Below are 16,524 nucleotides of genomic sequence, written 5' to 3' on the forward strand. Positions count from 1 at the left end.
AGGGAAGGTCTGGGTAAATGACAAGCCAGTGAGAGGAAGCTCAAACACACACACACACACACACACACACACACACACTCTATCGTACACACACAGAATTCCTAAGCAGCATAGGACAAGAGGATCAATGAGCTGCACTCAATGCATACAAGCACTCACGCGCCCTCTGTACGCCCTCTCGTTCACAGATCTTAAACCAGCATGGATGCACTCGCACACACACACACACACGCACACGGGCACGCACACACACACCCCCCTGCCTCAGTTCCACTGGTGAACGATGCGTTAATGAAGGATGACACTGAGATAATAGGCTAGCACCTGTGCATAGATTCCACACACACACAGTATTTACCTCCAGTTGTTGCCTCAGCTCCTTCACGTGGGCGGAGTCCTGCGACAGGTCTTCCCTCTGGGAGGCGTCAGCCAAAACGTTGACTGTCGTCTCTGCCTCCTGGAGCCATTTGAGGAAAGACTCCAGCTCCCTGAGAGACATCTGCAGGCCCTTCAGTTCACTGTCCAGCTGGGCGTGACGGTCACTCGCCCTGCCAATCAATAAATCATACGTGTGACTATACATAAAAGAAGAACACATGATTTATGACTTTAGCTACAGTAGCAGCCGGCACAGGATTTGACACAATCAAACTATGTGCAAGTAAGCAAGTGAGCCTAGGTGCACCTATTGTTGATGCTGTTCCAGGCAGCGTTGTGTTTTTCGGTGACCTCTTTGATCCTCCTGGTGTCGTCGGTCGAATACTCCTGCAGAAGATGATTGGACAGCTCGTTGAAGGCCGCGACGGCAGCCTGGCCTCGGCCCAGGTCTTGGAGGAACGCCTGTAAAACAATCAACACGGAGGCATTAGGATCAGCGTGACACTGCAAATGTGACGGATGTGACTCCACCGTTATGTGTCACTGTCAAGGCTCCTGCTGGCACTACTTTTTTAATTATTATTTATTTGCAAGCACTACTTTCTGTGTCTGCTTTAGTTAGACAAATAGCTCTGCAAGAATATTAATGACCTGTTATACAAACTTAATAAAAAATAAATTGAAGCACTAAAAACACAAAGAAATTTGTAATTCTATGGCTCAGCCAGCTGACATTGTTATTTTAACCTCTACTTAATCAGGCAGGTTACATAAGACCCAACTATTATTCATGAGGCCAGATTATTATTTTAAATTTTGCATTAGAAAATAAGTCATCCCTATGTGACCCCCAGGTTGTTTTAACAAAAAGGCACGTTTCACTATTGTAAATGGACAATTACTCATCATTACATGACCACACAAACCAGGAGCAGATAGCTGTGTATGCAACATGCTGGATTCTGTTAAACTCAGTTGCCCTCTAGTGTTCCTTTCCTGTAATTTCCAGACTCACTCATGAGGCAGAATATGTCTCCAGAAGCTCTCGGCCAAGTCATCATCTCAAATTAAAATGATGGATGATGTGGGCGTACGAATGTTATTAAGGTTCAAAGTGATACTGCAGAGAGGTGATTTATTCATTCCCACCTTGTGCAGACTTATACGACTGTATGAAAGACCTCTAATAGTTCATAAAGTAAAGTTTGGTCTAAGATTTGGCTCTCTATTAAGAAAGTAAGCAGACAAATTCCCTGGAGTACATTTCTAGTCTACCATAATGACAAAGATCCAGAATCACAGTGAATGACCTCAGGAAGGACAGGCATTAGACACCCAGAGGACACAGAGGGAAAGTTTTAGCAGTGAAACTTTTTCCCTAACCTTGTTGTCAGCAAGCTGTTTAGTCAGGGGATCTCTGGACTGCTGAAGAAGGTTGTGGAAACGTCCTTCGTTGTGCCCAATGAGCGCTTTCACCTCCTTCCTCTGCTCCTCCCACTGGTTGCTGTGGCCAATCATGTTATCCAGCTGCTGGAGCCGTGCCTCGACGCCATGCTGAGTGCTGTCCCACTGGCTGCGTACCCTCTCCACTAGAAACAGACACACATTCAACAAGAAGAGCATAAACAGACAGTAACTTTAAAGCAAGACATCGTCAAGTGATGGGCATTTGGAGCAGCTAACTGTCTTTCTAGTGTGATCATCCTGCTGTGTACATACATTTCTCAGTAATGGATGTGCGAACATCCAGATTAGATGTCTTGTTTTTGATGTTCTGTGCCAGGGTGAAAATGTCCTCGAGCTGGGGGTGACGCTGTTCCAGGTCAATCTTTGTTACCTGCCAGGATGTTACAAAAATAAACACACAGAGACAATCAGACAAAGTGTATTGCTCATATGATTGTATTCAGCGGTTCAATTTTCCACAAAATATTTAATATTCCATTGAAAAGAATTTCATCACACAAATGCATCCACAACTGCTCCCCCGTTCTCACCTGAAGACGTCCCATAGTGGTCCTGATCTCTTCCGTGTCACCCACGGTGACTATATTAGACTTAAGCATCTGCGTGATGAGCAGGAGCCAGTCTGCGAGTTCGGTGGCCGTCTCGTTGAGGTCGGTGGGCGCCACCGTGTCCGGTGTGTGCGGCGTCTGGTGGTGGGGGTCCTCGCTCACCAGGCTGGCCATCTGCACGGCTGAAGGGACCGCAGACACTGGAGCAGGGGGGCGATGAAAAGGCAGGGAGCTCAAGGCAGGTAATGTTGACATATAGAGCTTCTTTAAAAAGGAAGTGATGCAATAAACATTAAACATGTTAAAGTGAGAGAGGAGGTGCTGTCAAACAGCTCTCAGGGGGATAGAGGCATCACACTAAATCATGATGGATGAGGCATTGGGGTTTGTTTTTAGTGTTACACAAGCAGGACTTTGTTGCTCACCTCTTATTTGTTATTTCATCATGCTCCAGCTTAAACCGAGCCAATAAGGAATTCCAAAACTGCCACCTAAATTGTTATTTCCTGTTATCTCATTTTCTTTCTCATTAAAAGATGTAATACTTTATTATCCCTACACCACTGATGTATTATAAAGATGGTACTCATGATAGGAAAAACGAGAGAAATCATGAAGTAAATCTCTAGATATGTTTACCAAGCTGCTGGTGCTGGACGGTGTGCTGGTGCTGCATCCATGGAGAGACGGTAGGCTGGAGTGATTCCCTCAGTCGACCATCCAGAGCTTTCCAATCAGCTGCCAGCTGCTCTACCTTACTCTACACACATGGCACATAAATATGGTTAATGACTGAATACAAAATATTAGCAAGAGTGTAGCCAGCTTTTAATAAAACAGCCAATTAAACCTCAATTAATTACTGGAAATAAAATTATCTAGCACTTTAAAGGTGCAATATGGTATAATCATGCGCTACAATTAACAGTGCATCTTTATTTAATCATATTACAATGTAAACTGGGACCTTTTCGTGAGGCAACAGCTGCTGCCGTCTCTGTAGCTCTATAGAATGAGCCAACAGGTCCTCCAGGTCCCTCTTCCTGTCCTTCATGGAGACCTCCAGAGCCTACAACAGGCAAGAACTCATTCTAAGCGCCACATTGTGCCTGGGGTAAAAAGATTTCCTGTGAGGTTTTAGGTGTCTTGGTTCTCATGACGTGTGCAATGATCTACCTGTGCTTGGCCAGGAGTCAGGCCTCTGGTCACAATCGTCTGGTGCGTGACAACAACCCAGTCGGTGAGTCTGTTCATCCTGTCCTGGAACTGAGCGTGACTTTGCAGGTTGGCCTCCACCTCGCCCACTTTGTCCAACAACTCATGGGTCACCTACAGAGGAAAGGGGGAGCGAAGAATGATTGGAAAGAGGATGGAGAAGACATAGCAGAAAAGGGGGGAGAACAGCAGACGTTGTGGTCCCTACTAAACCTAAACGAGGAGCTGCAAGGTCCTTGTTTTATTCTAAGCTGTTTGAGAAAGGTTTTTTAAAAATGAACAGTACAGCAGGCATATATCTCAGCATTTAATTAATTTCTGAAACGAAATGAAATGATTCATCTTCAAGTTTTGATTATTGTTATAATTACTACTAAGAATAAGGGCATGCTCAAAAAGTTTGCTGAAACAAACTATACTGCCATCACTCTCTCCTAAAGAGCCCTTTCCTGCATTAGAAAAAGAGAACTAACAGATCAGAAAACAATGAAGCTGTCAAAAATGAAGCCTATTAAGTATGTATGACTTTTAAAAATGGAAAAATACCTAAAAAAGACAGAATTGTTGAATAGGTTACTAAAAGTATCGGGACAACTCATCTCTCATGCAATATTTACAGGAAGCAATCTGTCACTCAGTCATGGATCGTCAGTTTCCTAAATGATCAAAAAGGGGTCGCTTAAGGAAAATGGTTATTAACCACTGCTCACAACAGTGGTGAAAAAATCCAGTATGAGTTTGGATGTAGTGTTGGTACCTTGCTCCAGTTGAGGTTGATGGCTCTCAGTTTGCCAACGTGCTGGTCTCTGCTCTGGGGACTCACGGTCGGACTGGCCAGGATCTGAGGGGCATGCTTGTTGAGCCATCCGAGACGTTCATTTTGCGCGTCCATCTCCTCGGCAAGGGCCTGCAAAGAAAAAAACGAACGCGCTGACCCTCGATTCCACAGAGAGATTGATTTGGGGATGTAGTAGTAACACAGCAGCACAACATCATTCATTATACTGTTTCATAACTGATTAAAAGTCTGGCTGAGGTTGTTGTCTGGAAGGAATGAAGTGGGAAAACAATGAGCGATTGTATTTCTCTGAAGAAAAATGCATCATTCAGAACAAGAGATGTGAGAGTGAGGTTATTTCTGTGCAAGTTTGCTGGCTTTGAAATTGTTTTTCCTGTGACTGAATACAGGGAGCAACTTGTGAGTACAGTGAGGCAAACAAAGAACAAAGAGAAAATGCAACACAGTTGGAGCTGACCATAAAAATAACTTGAACCTATCCATCTGAAAGCGGGAATAGAAATCTCTGCACCTCAGTGAATCGCAATTGACTTGAGCATATTCTGAGCCTAGCTGTACCTTGAGTTCTTTGAGGTTTTTGTCAGTGGCAGTGACGGGTAAGGAGCTGACAGCAGTTTCTGCTTGCTCCAGCCATATAGCCAGCTCATCGCGTCTCCTGACCAGCTCTGACAGGGCTGGGTCTCCTCCAGCCAGCCTGCAAACACACACAAACACACACACTTTATATTGTCAGATTAGGATCTTCATTTCCTGCAGGTTGCTGGCCTAATCCTAAAATTTACATTTAAATTGCTTATATAGACTGATTGACCACACTGATAATGTTAACCTGCCAACACTGATAAAGAAACAAAGACTGTCGGTGATGGAGAGGGAGCACACACCTCTGTGCTTCATTATACTGTAAGACTAAATGTTACAGTGTAAAAATAACTGAGTGAAAACATAGACTTTCCCCGTGGGGATTAAAAAAGTATGCCTTCTTCCTCTTCTTTCATCCTCCTTCTTCTTCTATAGGAGATTTATTGTTCTTTTTTTTTTTTTTTTTTTTGAACAAATTTTTATTGTTTTTCAACAAGGACACAGAACACACAATTTGCCATCATGTCAATTACAGAAATAGAAAAAATAAAATAGAATACAATATTGCCAACCATCTAATCTTCCAGCCGACTGCCCCCTATACATCCTCACAGCACATAGGCTATAGGAGCCCCTCCCCACATTGCTCCACGTACACACATTTCACCCATTAATGTAGTCACGGTCATATCAGTATCCTACACAGTAGCAGTGATAAATCAAACAAATTAGGAACAAAACAATATGGTAGTGTGTGAATGCCACACTGCAAACAGGGACACTTAAGGAATCATCTCAGGTGGGCGTGACCAATGTAAGGAAGACTGGCCCCTCATCACTAACTGAGTCAATTCGTCAGGTAAGTAGTTAAGCAGAGGAGCCCACATTTCATTAAAGGACCCTTCATTACCCTTCACGACTGCACTAAGTCTTTCATGAGGGAGGACCCGGAACACTTCCCTATACCATAGGGTAACATTAGGTGGTTTATCAGTGATCCAGTTAATTAAAATGCATTTTCTGGCCAATAATAATAATTTGTCGCATAATTTGAACTTCAAATGGGTTAAAGTCACCTCCCTTGAGGGAAGGCCGAGGATGAAAGGGCCAGGGTCCTTCCTCATCTTTATTTGAAAGATACCACTCAGTTCCTGTGAGATTGTACCCCAAAATCTTTTTATCAATTTACATTGCCAGAAATAATGGTAATATGTTCCAACCTCTCTATGACACTTAATACACAAGGGTGAAATTTGACGGTCCATCTTATTTAGTATGTATGGCGTTAGGTGTAGACGGTGTAGTATTTTATATTGTGTCTCTCTCAGTCTGTTACATGTAAAGGTAGATTTAAATACTTTAATGGCCTCCTGCCAGTCATCTTCAATATACTCTGTGTCAAGATCTTTCTCCCACTTCTGCGCAATGCTTGTGATATCGCCTGTACTAAGAGAGTATAGTAGTGCATAGAAGGAAGAAATAAAACTGGTGAGACCTTTTCGGGAGATGAGGAACCTCTCAACCTCACTGTACATGGCTGGATCAAGAGGTGGTAGGGTCTTAGATCCAACAAAGTGCCTGACCTGAAGAAAGCCATAGTGATGTTCTTTAGGGATACTGAATTTGGACTGCAATTGTTGGAAAGTCATTAGTATCATATTGTCATATAAGTCTCCAATCACACGCACCCCATTGCCGTGCCACCTGTCAAAAATATTGGGACGGAGACCTGGGGGGAAATCCTGATTCCTCGTAAGAGGGGTCAGGAATGAGGCATAACCTCCTCTGCCTAGATGTTTACAGATTTCCTGCCACACTCTAATAGTGTTGTATATAATTGGATTATTCTTGATATCCCTATGTATCTTTTTCTTATCGCTCATGACCAAGCTCCATAGCGAGGATGGCAAAGAAGACCACGAATCTAGACAGGGCTTGGATTCAAGATGAGCATGTAACCATTCCCATAGGAAGCGTGCGTGGCATGCCCAGTTGTAATAAATTATGTTTGGCAGGCCTAGGCCTCCCTTGTCTGAGGGTAACTGTAATGTTTTTATTTTCTGTCTGGGCCTCTTGCCATGCCATATGAATCTAGAAAATGCCCTCTCTATATCAAGAGCAACCTTCTTGGAGATCCACAGGGGTAACATTTGCAGGGGATATAATAACCTGGGGAATACGTTCATTTTAATTAGACTAATGCGCCCCATAAAAGATAGAGGGAGGTCGTGCCATCTATCCAGGTCCCTCTTTATTTTAGTTACTATGGGAGAAAAGTTAAGCTTCCATAGCTCAGACAGGTCTGGTGAGACTTTTATCCCGAGGTAGGTGAAGCCTGTGGGGGACAGTTTAAAGGGGCAGTTAGCAAGTGAAGCCAGGTCAGTCGGACTGCCCAATGGCATAGCCTCTGATTTGCCATAGTTGATCTTGTAGCCTGAAAATGAACTGAACTCCTGGATAATTGAGAGAATAGTTGGGATTGATATGTCAGGTTTTGTCAGGAACAACAAGATGTCATCAGCATAGAGTGCAATTTTATGGGTTGTCTCTCCTATCGTCATTCCATGTACGTCTTTGTGTTGTCTAATAGCCTCCGCTAGGGGCTCAAGTGCTAGCGCAAAGAGCAACGGAGACAGGGGGCAACCCTGTCTCGTCCCCCTACGCAGTGGAAAAGGCGACGACTGTGTGCCATTAGTTACAATACAGGCCTGTGGAGAGTTGTAGAGTATCTTAATCCATTTAAGAAAATCCCCCCCCAACCCAAACCTCCCAAGGGTGTCAAATAAGTATTCCCACTCTACCCTATCGAACGCCTTTTCAGCGTCTAAAGATACAGCAAGTCCTCTATGATTTTTTTGACTTGAGTACTGTATGATGTTCAACAGTCTCCTCACATTTGTGAGGGAGAACCTGTTCTGTATAAATCCAGTTTGGTCTGTATTTATTAGAGAGGGCAAGAGTCTTTCCAGTCTTGTTGCAAGCAGTTTTGAAAGCAACTTGCTATCCACATTAATAAGGCTAATGGGCCTAAATGAGCCACAGATATCAGGGGGCTTATCTTTCTTGAGGATAAGTGTTATGTTTGCTAGATTAAGCGTTGGGGGGAGGTGACCAATCCCAAAGGAATCAAGATACATGTCAGTAAGTGGTCCGGCTATCAGGTGAATCAATTTCTTGTAGAACTCCGGACAGAACCCATCAGGTCCTGGTGCCTTTCCACCCTTAAGGGATGCTATGGCTGTGCGGACCTCCTTCTCAGTCACTGGTGCCGTTAGTTTTACTTTTTGTTCCTCTGACAGGGATGGGAGGGACACCTTATCGAGAAACTCCTTCCTCCTCCCCTCAGAAAACTCACATTCAGATGAGTAAAGCTTCTGATAGAATTGCCTCATTATTTTATTGATGTCTTTGGTTTTGTAGTGTCTAACCTGATTGTCATCCAGCAGTGATGGTATCGTGTTTGACTCCGTTCTACCTCTTGCCAATCTTGCCAAAAGACGGCCAGGTTTGTTTCCTGACTCATAGAGCCTATGCTTTGCAAAGAAGATGGCTGACTCAGCCTTTTTAGTTAGCAGTTGGTTTAGGGCCGAACGAGCTGCTTCCAATTTTTTAGACAGAAATTTAGAGGGTGCACTTTTAAATTGTACCTCCAGCTGCTGTATTGTATTTTCTAAGCTAAGTTGCTCCTTCATAGCGGCCTTTTTCTGAGCTGTGGTATATGATATAATACTCCCCCTAAGATAGGCTTTAGCCGTTTCCCACAGCAGAGATGGACTGACATCGGGAGTCTTATTAGTAGCAATAAAAACATTCCACTGTTCAGTAATATAATCAATAAATGGTGGACTGCTCAGTAGCGAGGGGTTCATCCTCCAGTGGCGAGAGGAGGGGTCAGTATAAGGAGGACAAATGCTCAAACTTACATGAGAGTGGTCAGAGAGTGAGCATATGCCAATTGAGCACTCCTTTACCCTATCCAAAACCAGTCTGGATGACAAAAAGAAATCAATTCTTGAAAATGTCTGATGGGGATTGGAAAAAAAGGTGAAATCTCTCTCCCTGGGATTGGTCATTCTCCAAGTGTCAAACAGTTCTGAATCATGGCAGAACTCTTTCAGTTTGAGGCTCTTCCGAGGGATTGGGCTAGGTTTAGATGGGGACTGGTCAAGGCTTGGGTCAGGCACACAATTGAAGTCGCCCCCTAATACAACATATGGGGTCGATACTGATGAGACCTCAGATAAGAGCTTAGGGAAGAAGGCAGAGTCGTATGAATTTGGGCCATATATGCAACCAATGAGAATCTGTTCCCCATAAAGATAGCCTGAGATAAGGATATAACGACCATCATTATCCTTTATGGTTTTCTCTAAGGTAAACGGGAGACTACGGTGGACCAATATGGCCACTCCTCTGCTATTTGTGTTGTAGGATGAGTAAAACACTTGGCCCACCCAGGACCTCCTTAATTTGAGATGTTCCAAATCATTTAAGTGAGTTTCAGACAGTAAGGCTATTTGTGTTTTCTCCTTTTTCAGAAAAGCAAGGATCTTTTGCCTTTTAATAACATTATTGAACCCCTTAACATTAAGGGAAACTATTTTGAGATCACTCATAGCATAATAGAGATAAAAAGTAAAATGTTGAGCAATCTAGCAGAGAGCTTTGTGATAGGGCAGAAGGGCTCAATGTTTTTACCACAAGCAGGCGGGGAATGGACAGCTCCGTGAAGTATCCTATGGAAGGCTTAAGATATATGATGGCATAAGTAAATAAACATGACAGAACATCATGAACAAAGTATTCATCCCCAAACGATGAAATCCCAGCAAACACCCAATTAAAGCATCCCCAGAACACCCCCCCTCCCCAACCCCCCCACCACCCACTATCCCGGAATGGGCCAATAGTGTGGCCCGTTGAACAACTAGCGGGGCACGTGGAACCGAGCAAAAACATCACTGAGAGAGAAAAAAAAAGTAAAGAAAAAGAAAGTCTTCTCCACTCCCCCGCTCACCACGAGCTAAGAAGATCACAACCATACAAACTAACATGGTCAAATTTTGGCAACCAGCCTGAGCTCTCCATCAATTGTAGTGAATTGCAGCATAATGTGAGAGGAAAACAAAACAAAACAAAAACAGAAACAAACAAAAACAAGACAGCTAAGAATTAACTTAACCACACAAAGTTTATCTTACACACCCTCTCACAAATCATGAAAGATCTGACAGTGTCTGCAATGAGCAAGATACACGTATTTTTACATCACCTCTAGCTCAGCTCAGTCCGTCCACATAGGCAAGCGCATCCTTCGGTGAGTGAAAAGAGTGACTTTTTCCTCCGTGGGAGAAACTCAGGGTAGCAGGGAAGCGCATGGAAAACCGTATATTCATGTCAATAAGTCGTTGGCACACTCCGTTGAACGCACGTCTCATTTCCTTGACTCCACTAGCCAGATCTTGTCGGATGAATATGGTCTGTCCCTCATGTGTCAGCGGTCCTTTCTCCCTGGCCGCGGCGAGGATCCTCATCTTATCCCTCGGGTTGTGCAACTTGATAATCACCGCGCGGGGCCGGTTGGGCTTTGGCGGGCCGAGGGACCTGTGGGCACGGTCAATTTTAATGATGCCCCGCTTGGTCTCCAGGTTCAGCAGTGTAGGCAGCCATTTCTCAAAGAACGTAACCGGCTGTCGGCCCTCCGCATTTTCTTTGAGGTTGAAGATTAAAATGTTGTCCCTGCGGCTGCGACCCTCATAATCAATGCTCCTCTCAGTCAGGGCACACACTTTAGTCTCCAGTCCCTTCAGCCTGGACTCCATGGCCGACATGTTGTCCTCCACTTCCGAAACGCGACTCTCAGCTTCGGTGATGCGTTTTGTGTTGGTCTCCAGTCGTGTAGTAATATTTTCCAATGTGGCTGAGAGATCTCCAAACTTCTTCTCCATCATCGTTGATATTCTCTCAGCGACATGTTGTGATATTTCCATAGCGAGGGCTTCGTTGTCCACAGCAGGTGTAGCATCCTTGCTAGCTGCCACGGTCTGGTTCGGTTCTGGATCCTCAGCAAGCATGTTTACTGCGGGTTCGGAGGCTTTTTGTGTTCGGCGTGTTGTCTGGATGCTTTAAAGCAAGTTTTTGTAAGGTTGTAATTTTTTTAAAGTGAGGTTAATAGTGACATATAGCTCAGCAGCAGCGGGAGCTCAGCAACAGTCGACTGCTCAGGGTGACGACATCACGTGACCGCCGAGATTTATTGTTCTACTTGGCAGATTTATTGCCAAGTTGGTTTTCACATATGAGGGATTAGTGTTGGTGTTTTGGTGTCTTACAATAAACATAGTGAGTAGAAATAAACAAGGAAGCATAAAGAGCAAGTACTGCAAGTCCAGAAACATAAATAGAAAAGAAGAGCTGTACAGTTTTGTGCAGCATTTTGCAAAGTATTCACCAGAGATACATGAAATGTGCGAGATAGGTATAAATACAGGATGTGCAGAAAAAAGATCTGACGTAGCATCCTGTGTGTTTCCCAGAATAAACCACCTGCGCTGTCTCTCCAAGACCTGGCGGTTGACAGCTCTCCAACGATGACCAAGGGCGTCCAGCTTCTCCTCAAGCAGAGATCCATCAGGGGACGACAGCTGCCCGATTATCTGCTCTCCGGTGCGGTTCAGTAAAGCCAGGACAGGCTGGTGGCTGGCAAGACCTTCCTCAAGCTCCTAGAATATGTATAAAAGAGTGACAGAGAGCATGAGGGACAGAGATGGGGGAAGAAAACACAGAAAAAAGGTGGAATCGGGGATCAATCGAACAGCATAAGCCAGATCACTCAGAGCCAAATCCCCCAGCACAACTCCATCTCTCAGATTGACACATTGGCATGACTTGTGGCACATCAAGATTTAAGCTGCCAAATCTGTACTTCCACTAAGAGAGATTTAACCTGCCAAGACAGATCCGAAAAGCAGGGTGAGTGATTGTAAAGTCCGCTAAAGGGTGAGTCAGCTAATTGATCTCTCAATTCCCATCCACTTGATCCTTCATCTCATTCTCAGAGACTGTGAAAAAAGTGTAAAGGAGCCGGACAGATGGAGTGCAGCTGGAACTTTGTGAACCGCACTGATAAAAGGTGTTAATGGCGGTGGTGCTGTCAGCGATAATGCTGTGGCTCCGGAGACTTTAATTCCCTTTGGAAATGAAATCGCCCGCTTTAGTAATCAAACAAAGCAATATCAGAGGCCCCTTCTCATCTTCCTCTCCAGTTCATTTCTCTCCATTTCTCGCTCTGCATAATGAGCAGTTAGATGTGCAGTGGGTTTGTTTATCAGGTAGAGAATAGCACCAAGATTTCCCCTTGGGAAACCAAATGCAATTATCTGCTGACTAACATTCTCCAACATGTAGCTGCTTATATTTCAAACATATTACCACTGCATCCTGGGAAGGTAATCATGTTGCCTTGGGCTTGTAAACATATGGGAACATATGAGTCTATATTCCACTAATTAGTTCTTAGTAGAAGGGCATGAAAGATTTCTATAAGATAATAAAAATATATAAAAAATACAAATCGTTATATTCCGTGAGACTTTCATCGAATACACATTAATGTTATGTGGAAAAACACTAATATTCCAACCTCCACGTGCTCCTTCACCTTTCACTGACCTCTTGATGTTGTCGTGCAGAGTCCAGATCTAGCTGTCCGTCAGGGCCAACACTCTCAGACAGCAGTGTCTCTGTATCAGTCAGCCACTGGCTGAGGTCATTCATGTCACAGTGGAACTGCCTCCACTCCTCTACAGCGCAGTCAAAACTCCTGCAGCAGGAAGAGGTTTTTACTGTTCAAACAGGCACCAAAATATTGGTGACATGTACAGACATGTACAATGACAAACCCATCCTTTAACTCTATCATTTTGTATTTAGTTACTTTCAAAACTGAGTAGATGTCATTCCCTCCTCTCTACCCTTTTTTAAATGTCAATTTTTTTTTACACACTTGCCTTAGGTGCACGGGACACTATATCCTTCTTCCGACTAAAAAATCAAAGCATGTACACTTATTCTAGTGGTAACCCAAAATAAAATGATGAACCTGAAAATGAGCACAATATGTCTCCTTTAAAACTCAGGTGGAGATCAATCTCCCAGACACTCATGCAGACAATTACCCAGCATAATCTTTTTAACCTTAAGCTCAGTTCATGATTGATTTGAATAATGACAGTGGATTCTGGCTTTGATTTCTCCCTACGAATTCTGGTTTAAGTTTATTCAGGGGAAATTCCACAATTTCCGATAGGAAAAATGGCACCGCTGACCTTTATTAAACACCTGAAAATGTCATCACAATAAGGAAAGTTCACATTTATTGAATAAATCAGCACAGACAGACTAGTCTAGATTAGTTAAACGCCCTTATATAAAAAAACTGATTTTTATCACATTGATTGTCTGCACGAGGGTCATTTCCTTTCACAGAACAACACATCTGATCAGAGAGATGAGGTGAGGAAATGAGTTTTGGATGAGCAATTTTACAAAATATACTCTATTCTTTTGATTTTTAATGATGCCCAGAGGTTATTGTGATTGCAGATGGAGTGCTCCCACATTCGTGTGCAATCTTCAAAATTAGCTTACCAGTTTATTCTAGCATGTGCTCATACTGTGCTCAGCAAATGTAGACTGTTTATGCCCAAGGAATTGTTGATGGTTGTCAAGGTCATGCAGTGCGTGCATGTGTGTTGTGTCAGTAAATGAATGAGTGAGTGAAAATGTGAATAGGCATGAGATTGTTTATGCCCAAGGTATTGTTTTGATAGTAATCAAGGTCAGTGTGTGTGTGTGTGTGTGTGTGTGTGTGTGTGTGTGTGTGTGTGTAGGGTGCTTGATTGTGTGCCCTGGTCTATCTCTCTATCTGTTCCTGCTGTCTCCTGACTAGCAGACAGCTGGCATTTAATGTTCCAGCAGCCTCGGCCGCATATCCTGTCACACACATTCACATCTGAAAATAGCAGCGTGCTCACTTCTCTCCTCAGTCACGACATTTTCCTGTGACAGACTTATTCAAGTTTTATTCTACACCTTACCACTAGTTGAGGAGTGTATGTACAGTGTTATCTGTGTGTGTCAAGTTGTTGTACGCACCCCTTGCGGTGGTTGTACATGCGGTTGAGGCGGTCCCACTCAGCGTTGAGCTGTGTGAGGGCGTCTCCGATCTGGGCGACCTCAGCAGGCGAAGCGTTTTGAATGGCATCGGGTTGGCGCTCGTGGATTCCTGTGACCTGCTCGCCAAGACGCTCCAGATTCTCTTTGATATTCTAGAAAAAGACCAGTGCAAGATTAAGGAAACACAGCAAGGTGAGCGAGAGAAGGCGGGAGACTATGAATTAAAACAGAGGCTAAAAGGTTCCCACAGCGGGGAGGATGTTAAGTGCCATAAAATCACATCAATTATGGCAGATGACTGTCTGATCAGCAAAAAAAGCAAAGACAGTCTGTCTCAAAGGACAGAAAAAGAAAGGACAGATTTGGCCCCAGGTTTTATCACGTTGATTTCTTTATGGTGCTGAAAATCCCCATTTAAATCCCTTCAAGAAAGTTTTCAACTCCAGATTTAAAGCAACATTATGTAACTTTTTTACCATAAAAATAGCTTCAAAATCACTTTGATGGTACAGTGTCTTGTAATAAGGTAAATGGTGTCTCTGTCTCAGCCACTCCGGCCCCCCATCACTTGTTTCTGCACTATGTAACTTCAGCGAGAGGGTAGGATCACAGCGTTACATACACGTTTACTTCAAGATAAAAGTATTCAAGACTTGACATTGATGTAATGAGTCTTGTTTGTAGTTAGCACCAACAGGAATGTAGCTGGTCCTTTTTACTGTTATGATGGTACCTGGCCTCCCCACATGTGAAATCGCTAGGATATGTCTTAGCAAGAAAGCTATTACCTGTTGAAATGCCTTCTAGTGGATGGAACAGATAACAAATACATGCTGATTGTAGCATTGGCAAAGCATTAGCCCCTATACAGTGTGTAGTGAGGTTTGCATAGTAAATATTTATAATATTCCAAATAATTTACAATATTAACAATAATGAGTGAAATTCAAATGGAATTATATTGGAAAATTGACACTATTCGGTACATGAGTGAGGACCCACCTTCAGTGTGTCCTCCTGGCTAGAAAAGTCTTCGTACAGCCCCCCGCTGAGCTCAGAGGAGTTCAGGAGCAACTCATTGTCGGCCATGGCCAGGAGCACTTTGTTGATGTCCAACAGGTAGTCAGAGGGACTCAGTGAGGTAGCGCTGCTACGCTCCACTGAAGACATCTCCTGCGCCACATGGGAGCGAGAGAAAAAAACAGAGAGAGGAGAAACTGAATTGTAGTGCCGCATGATAATACATCACACACGTCACACTATGCTAAACTAATACTACAATGAAAAACGCAACTTGGTGATTTCATTGACACACTGCTAGAGAGTATGTGAAGACAACATGTGGCTCATGCATGCGTAAATCTCTCACCTCGACCGCAAACTCTCTTCTCTGCTCTATGAAGGTGTGAGACGAGTCCACAGAGACTTCCACCTGCCTGATTCGAAGCACCCTCAATTCCTAAAGCAGCCAAACACATACACATTGACTAAACTGCAACAGTGCACAACAGGTGAACACAATATGGCAGGTAGCTACGTTTTCTTAGGTTAGAAAACATTCCCATACAGGCCCGTGCTTCAGGAAGACGTGGTTTTTTTTGCATCTCACCCTGTGCGCAGAGTATTGGCTCTGAAGTCGGAACAGCAGAAGTCTCAACTCCTCCCTCTGACCCTCGTCTGAAGTTTGCTGCAGCAGTTCTTCTCCTCTTCTCAGCAAGTCTTCCACGCCGGCTTTCTCCTCATCCATCTGGTGCAGAAGACGTGATCGATTTTTTTAAACTTTAACACACAGTAACCGACATAAGCTGCAAGTTGCTCATTTGCTAAACAAGCAACAAGTTGTTGAAAGAGGAGAGGCTTTAGACACTTCTCAGGAGAATAAACACAATACGAACTTCCTGACTTGCTCACTGACCTTGCTTTGGACTGGTGAAGTTTGTTCAGTCAGTGTGTTTAATGTCATAAAACCTTGATAACGCAGCTCGAATTCCAGACTTGTTAGGCCTTGAAATGCCAATTCAAAGCTTGTCTTATCAGGTGGCAGCTTTATATAGCCTGTAGCTCTGTATAAATTGCATAAAGCTTTAATAAGAGAATAAGCAACCTGGGGCAATTTTACGTGTGTTTCTCTGTAAAATTGCGAGAGATACCTCACCTTACCAAACAATGGACAGAGTGCCTATTTCTCTCTATCTGCAATACAATACAACGCAGTTTGGGGCTCTATTTAAATAATGTGTATGTGTACATAATAACTATAATCATCAATCACCATCATCATCATCATGAGTACTGTTCTTTGAGAGTTTTAAATGGAAATGCTGCAATTAGAAGAAACTGACAGGTGGCCTTTTGTAC

General features: G+C 43.5%; 1 protein-coding gene across 7 annotated transcripts in view; it reads right to left on the reverse strand.

Annotated features, from left to right (window-relative positions):
- Positions 1-16,524, reverse strand: part of utrn (utrophin) — a 193,823-nt gene that overhangs the window by 125,871 nt on the left and 51,428 nt on the right. For all 7 annotated transcript variants that reach the window (XM_084377235.1, XM_084377236.1, XM_084377238.1 and 4 more), the window contains 16 exons: positions 15,776-15,913; positions 15,536-15,625; positions 15,169-15,339; positions 14,146-14,318; positions 12,661-12,811; positions 11,536-11,711; positions 4,966-5,101; positions 4,366-4,515; positions 3,570-3,722; positions 3,361-3,462; positions 3,033-3,153; positions 2,376-2,593; positions 2,098-2,215; positions 1,762-1,967; positions 686-840; positions 359-548 (listed from right to left, as the gene is read on the reverse strand). In XM_084377235.1, coding sequence (XP_084233361.1) covers positions 359-548; positions 686-840; positions 1,762-1,967; positions 2,098-2,215; positions 2,376-2,593; positions 3,033-3,153; positions 3,361-3,462; positions 3,570-3,722; positions 4,366-4,515; positions 4,966-5,101; positions 11,536-11,711; positions 12,661-12,811; positions 14,146-14,318; positions 15,169-15,339; positions 15,536-15,625; positions 15,776-15,913 — 2,448 coding nt within the window. The remainder of the gene's footprint in view (positions 1-358; positions 549-685; positions 841-1,761; positions 1,968-2,097; positions 2,216-2,375; positions 2,594-3,032; positions 3,154-3,360; positions 3,463-3,569; positions 3,723-4,365; positions 4,516-4,965; positions 5,102-11,535; positions 11,712-12,660; positions 12,812-14,145; positions 14,319-15,168; positions 15,340-15,535; positions 15,626-15,775; positions 15,914-16,524) is intronic.

The sequence above is a fragment of the Pagrus pagrus genome (assembly GCF_965226575.1).
Source record: "Pagrus pagrus genome assembly, chromosome: 16".
NCBI lineage: Eukaryota > Metazoa > Chordata > Actinopteri > Spariformes > Sparidae > Pagrus > Pagrus pagrus.